This window comes from Rhagoletis pomonella, unplaced genomic scaffold (assembly GCF_013731165.1).
Source record: "Rhagoletis pomonella isolate Grant_MI unplaced genomic scaffold, Rhpom_1.0 Rhpom_scaffold_06573, whole genome shotgun sequence".
NCBI classification, from domain to species: Eukaryota; Metazoa; Arthropoda; class Insecta; order Diptera; family Tephritidae; genus Rhagoletis; species Rhagoletis pomonella.
The window spans coordinates 1-6,800 of NW_023465106.1; the positions used below are offsets into that span (position 1 = coordinate 1).

The 6,800-nt window shown below is 35.1% G+C and overlaps 1 protein-coding gene across 1 annotated transcript; it reads right to left on the minus strand.

The window, feature by feature from the left end:
* Positions 1-5,386: 5,386 nt before the first annotated feature.
* LOC118755557 lies at positions 5,387-6,543 on the minus strand. Its single transcript, XM_036490388.1, has one exon. The coding sequence runs from the start codon at positions 6,387-6,389 to the stop codon at positions 5,733-5,735; it is 657 nt and encodes a 218-aa protein (XP_036346281.1). The 5' UTR covers positions 6,390-6,543; the 3' UTR covers positions 5,387-5,732.
* Between the last annotated feature and the right edge of the window lie 257 nt (positions 6,544-6,800).

Sequence of the window (6,800 nt, forward strand, 5' to 3'; positions counted from 1 at the left end):
TTCATGTATGTATAAGAGAAAACTCTCATTAACTTCTAATGCGAGTTCCCACACCCCCAAAAAAAAGAACTTTCTATTTTGATCGTGTGAACTTCATATTATGGACTCCATATTATAGAACAGCATTCCATACGGCTTCTTACTAAAGATATATAAAGGAATTTTAAAGTTACTGGATCTCTGAACTCTTGAGTATTGCGCCTAATAAAGCCTATCATTGAGAACGATTTAGATACAATATAGTCAACGTGTTTTGTAAACGCGAGTTTGGAGTCAAAAATAATGCCCAAATCTTTTATTTCAGTGCTCCGCTTTATAACGCAACCATCTAATTTATAGTAAAAAGGTATATCACTAATTGACTGCCTCGAGAACGTAACTATACAACATCTACCTATATTTAGGTTCAAACAGTTTAATGTACACCACTGCTGAAATTCATTTAGATCGAGCTAAAGACGATTACAATCTGAGAGATCACGCACTACTGAAAAAGCTTAACATCATCTGCAAACGTCAGGCAGTTTGCAAAATTAAAACAGTTAGGCAATTCATTTATAAATAGAATAAACAAGAGTGGTCCACAATGCGTGCCCTGTGGTATGCCCGACCATGCATTAACTGTCACTTGAGATGTTGTTGGCCCAATTTTCACAAGTAACTTTCTTTGCGTTAGACCCTCTTCTGTTCGCCCATCCATCAGCGCCAGGGACTCAAATTTTAATTAAAGTAGGAAGTAACAATATTTAAATTTAAAACAAATTTAATAATGAAATAAGTAGAATTATAATCTGAATTGGCATGGCGAATGCCTAACGCTGACGAGATGTCATGATAAGATTAGTAGCCTCATGACTCTTATGGGCAGTAGCCGCCGATTATTTTTGAAGTTGACCACGCCGCCGCCGGAAACAAAAGTTCCGAAGTTAATATCGAATCCGATTGTGTAAAAAAAGGAACAAACCTCCAATCTGTCAACTTTGTTTTGAAGTGTGTCAATTTCATTTGGATAAATAAAACCGAGAAAGTAAACATGAGTTCAATTGTTTTATTGGTGGTTTGCCTGAATAATGAGCAGCAAACATCTGAAAAAGTGAAGCGAAAAATTTTGCGCGATCACAGCAATCCCATGGAATTACCGGACTCAGCGTTAGTAGTATAAAAACTATACTATACTAACGCCATTTCAAACTATTAATTTATATTTTACAGCTTTATTGCACTCTATAGAATAAATAAACAAGCGTTCCTCATGATTTTGACAGACCTGCAGCCTGTTGTACAAAGCTCCATTCCCGCAGTGTTGAAATTGGCAGCAACGCTGCGATTCCTCACCGAAGCCTCGCTTTGGGAAGGAGCACCGTCTCCAAGATAATTTCAGAAATAATTACGCTCATGGAGCGGAGACATTGCTCAAAGTGGATAAAATTGTTCATGCCTTAGCAAGAGAAAAGAGCCGCCGAAAGTTCTTTCTACGAACAATTTGGTATTCCGGGTGTGATTGGATGTATTGACGGCACGCACATCAAGCTATTGCAACCACATTTTTTTTTAACCCAAAAGGAAATTTTAGCATTAATTCAATGGTTGTTATTTGCCACAATTACTGGATTTTATATGGAAAAGTGTTTTCGTAAAATTTGTTTCTTATTTATTTCAGATTTGCGATCATAATATGGTTATTAGAGCTATTGATGCTTTTCATCCCGGTTCTAGCCATGACTCCTTTTTATGGAGCATGAGCAATGCAAGACAGTTAGTCATGACGAAGTATCGAGATGGTGATCACAATTCGTGGTTATTGGGCGATGCCGGGTATGCTCTGGAACCTTTTCTATTAACACCATATAGAAAACCAGAACCACGGTCTATACAACACGCGTTTAACAAAACACTTTCTTCGGCACGTACTATAGTTGAACGAACAATTGGGGTTCTTAAAACTCGTTTTCGTTGTTTATTAGGAACCTTGCAGTACAAACCAAAAAAGGTTGTGAAAATAATTAATGTATGTGTTGACTTGCATAATATTTGTCGCCACTATAATCTTGAATATGACTATGATGAACCTGAAGACAACGCCAGCGAAGTAGATAGGTTTTGCACTAACAGACATTAACTTTCAAAGTGAAGCACAAAGAATTAGAGACGAAACTGCGAATAATATTATATAATATTTTTATAAAAACAAGTATATTTAATAAAAACCAGTACTGTAATTATAAATAAACAATTTTCACAAAAAACTAAACATTTTAAGACCTCAAGAGCCACTTTGTCTCCTTTGAAGAAGCCTTTGGCTATGTCTGGATTTACTTCCATGAAATCCAGCATATTTTTGCTTTGCTCCGCCGTCTTGTGCTTACCCCTGCATTTTAATAATTTTAATTGTAGTAACTACCACTTTTATTTTCTCTACTTAAATTCTTTGCTGTTCGCTGACTATAAAATTTTTACTTTGACCGTTAACAGCTATATTTTTCTTTTTCGTTTTGATTATTTTCTATTCCACTGGCTTTTAGCTGATCGGAACATTTCCGATAAAAAATTTTCGATAATCGGAAAGCAGAATATCAAATTTCCGATAGAATTCCGATTCGAAGTGGATCGAAATGTAGAACAAGGCGGAATCGGAAATAATTTCCGATTGTCGGAATGCAGAACACCAACAATCGGAAACAAATCCGATTCCGATTCGATTCGGATTGCAGAACAGGGCTGGATGACGAAGTGATTTTGTATGGAATATCATTTATGCCCATATATTTGAATAAAATAAACATAATTAGAAGATATCAACCAATACTTCCCATATACCAAACGAAAGGAAAACACCTGAATTTTTGATTAAAGAAAACAAAAACAAAATCGAGCATTTTGGTAATAAAAAAATTGCAAATTTTTTTTTAACAATTTTTGTCCTCAAAATGCTCAATATTGGTTGAATTTATATAAAATTTCTACACGATAATATTTCAATGGCTCCATGGAACCTTTATCCCGAAATTGAAAGTTATATCTGCAAATCATAAGTTGCTAGAACACATTTAAAGGCTCAAAATGTACCCCAATATTTGCCGTTAGTTCTACGACAGTAACGGAATTAGTTACTTACAAAAATAAATCTGTCGATAGGTTTAGAATTTTATCTTTGAAACGGCACACTTTTCTTTGAAATCAATTTACTAGTTCTCGTGCAATAAGCGTTTCGTGAAACTCTAAAAATTACAGCTACATTTCAGCATAGCCTCCATATCGAAACGTAAGATGTATTCTACGTCATAAAAATGAAAATTTGGTCATTGAAAACTGGTGTAATTGCGTTGAAAATTACCGGCATTAGTTGCGTTTTTTTACTCATTTCCAGTAAAATCCAGTAAAAGTTTTTACGAATTTTCATGTTTTGGCGTTTTCGTACGCAAAAACTTGCAAAGTAGGGGAAATTGAAAGAGCGAAAAATGACAGTTGAAGTTGCAAGTTTTTACTGGATAAATTTTTACTTGTAAGAGCCAATTTACACGATGACCTTTCACCCTGGGTGGAAAGTCATGCGTGTCGAGCTTGTAGGCAAGAAGTGTAGCGAAGTCAGCGGGGTAGGCAAGCTCGCACGGTGTGCGAAATCGAGGGTTTTTTTTTGACGTTTCGCTTTTATCGAGTTCACTTTTTCGTATTTTTGCTTTGAGTTCGTGATTCGCTCCGCTTTAAAAATGAGGACGAAAGAGTTGACCAAAGAAAATTTTACGCGTAAATGTCAAAAAATACGCAAGAAACGCCGCAAAGAAAAAGTCATCGTGTAAATGCACGAGGATTTTCGAAGACTTTTTTAAAAGGGAACGTGCCAAAAACGCAGGGTGAAAAGTCGTCGTGTAAATTGGCTCTAAGAATTTGCCAGTACGAAAAACAGCTGATCGCATGTTGCTGGATGAAATTTAAACTAATAAGGAAACTGTTTGTGCGTTTTTATTGTTGAATTTCACAAAATAAACCTATTTAAATACAAAATATATTGTTTTATTAGGAATTTGCTGGGAATAAACAACCAATTTATCAGCTGTTCATGAAACTTGCAAATTATTGCTGGAAAAGCGTTCACGTACTTCCTCGTTGTGTTTTTTTTTTTTTTAATTATCCAGTAACTTGCCAGCAACTCTCCAGTAACTTTATTTCTAAGAATTCGCTCTCATAGAAAAAATTTGCAATAAAGTACGTGAACGCTTTTCCAGTGATAATTTGCAAGTTTCATGAACAGCTGATAAATTGGTTGTTTATTCGCAGCAAATTCCTAATAAAACAATATATTTTGTATTTAAATAGTTTATTTTGTGAAATTCAACTATAAAAACCCACAAACAGTTTCCTTATTAGTTTAAATTTCATCCAGAAACATGCGATCAGCTGTTTTTCGTACTGGCAAATTCTTACAAGTAAAAGGTGCAATCCCGTATTCCTCGGACTCGGACTAGTAAAACTGTCAAAAAATAAAAATTCGCTCAGAGCGAGAGAGTAACATTGAAAAGTACGGGATCGCTTTCTAGTAAAAAATGGTAACTTCTGTCAACTTCAACATAACCTCCAAATTTTGGTTGTAAATTTTTGCTTATTTTGTATGTAAACACACTCAGCTCACACATGTAAATAACCAAAAATACTTTCAAATTCATTAGAATCCACTTAAACAAGTAATTAAATACTTGTCAACATGAATTAGCAGAGTGCACTTTTCTTTTGTTTACAATTTGGTTGCCAAACACACTACAGCTGATCGTTTGACACATTTACCAGAATTTACCAGCAAAAAATTCTCGGACTAAAACTGGTAACTTCTGACAGAGAGAGAACCGTATTTACTCTCTTTTTTGTCCTCTCAATAGTCAGAGAGCCGTGTACGGGATCGATTTCCAGTAAAATCTGACTGATTCTGATTATTTCTGACTAGTCCGGACTCGTACGGGATCGCAACTAAAAATTTATCCAGTAAAATCCAGTTAAAACTTGCAACCTCAACTGTCATTTTTCGCTCTCTCAATTTCTCCTACTTTGCAAGTTTTTGCGTACGAAAACGCCAAAACATGAAAATTCGTAAAAACTTTCACTGGATTTTACTGGAAATGAGTAAAAAAAACACAACTATTAATAGCCCAATCCTGTATCGATGACAAAACTTTTGTAACTGACAAATTTAATAATTTTTCATATATTTTTGGAAAAAAACCACAAGTATTTGTCACTGCTACAGAATAGAGCCACAAGCCTATTCTCACATGACGTCAGCTTAAGGGTAGACACTTTTTCTTCATTTCAATACCTGGTGGAAATTTGACATTGTTTTTTGTTAACCCAAAGGCAAATCTTTAAAAGTTTAATTTTATGAAAATGCTACAAATATTGTGTATCAATTTCTGTGATTATTACTATCCGCACAGAAATACAATGTTTAAAAGGTACTTAATTTATATATGTACATGGATTTGGTATATACCAGCATGCGTATATATGTACAATCACCTTACATTAGGCTTTTCAGTACGGTGTTCTAAACTATTAAGCCTTAACTTATCAAAATACTTAAAATTTAAACAAGCTTAGTATAGTTTCAAATTATTTTATTTGCTATAACGAACGATTCCGTGTTCCGGTATTGAACTATTGTAAAACGTTTTAAGAGCCAAAGCGCCACCAAAACCCGCTTATTTTAGATGATTAACTTTAAAGCAACTGTGAATTATCCTTTATTATACATGGTTGCGTTGCATATTCGCGTCTACTCGGCTCTTTGAAGGTGTATGGCCAATTGTGGTTGGTGAACTGATCAAAGTAACTCCAATAGGACTTGGTATTTGGTTTTCTTTGCCACTGTTTATTCTATTACATTTCATTTTTTCGATGAGGTTACCACGCGTAGAGTTAAAATTACGTACATTACTCTGCTTTCTTGGTGGTGTATTTAAGAAAACGCCTTCGAATATTGTCTCAAGACTGTTGCATAGGCTGATATCTGTTTTGCTATTTTCCACATCCACGGGCGAACTTATTTTTGCATTGATTTCTTTCAGAGTCACAAAATCTGAGCTTGTGCAGGCACTTGGAGTAGAATCATCGTCGAATAGCGTCGCCCTGGTTGGTGTTTGCAAATCTTCCGGATTTGTGTCTATCGGAGAGGGTGTGCGCCCCAAGGGAGAAATAAGTCGAATTTCGAACGCTGGAAGCTCATCACCTAGAACAAGTGCGTCCAATTCCCGCTCAATAGATAAAGAAAAGGATAAATCACTTTCACTGGACACAGACGATTGCGACGACTGCAGGCGGGATGTGTTTATTTCAGGCGCCGACATGTCTTTACTACTATCGTACAGCCGTCCATCATTTTCAAAGACTGATGTGGTAGTCATTAAAGAGTATTTCACTATTGCAAGTATATATTAGGAATACATCAGAAGATATTTCCGCTTATAATCCAAAAGTTCTCGAATCAAATCATTGCTTTGAAAAAGTAAAGTGTTTACCACAGTATAGACCACAGCTCAGTATCTCAGTATATCCAGTAAAAAAACTGTGGTGAAGTCCTTTATGGGGATAAAGTTTCCAGAGGTGAAATTTTAGGTAGCACACAATTTCTTACACGCATGGTTGCTTTTCAGCACTCATGAAAGAAACTTAAGAAATATTTGAAAAAAAAGTTCATATAGTACATTAATTTTTGAAAGAAATACCATATAATGTATGTACTCTGGTTAATAATATCAAAAAATGTTTTAGAACCACCGTTTAATGTTATATTTGATACAAAGGGCCTGTGCCAA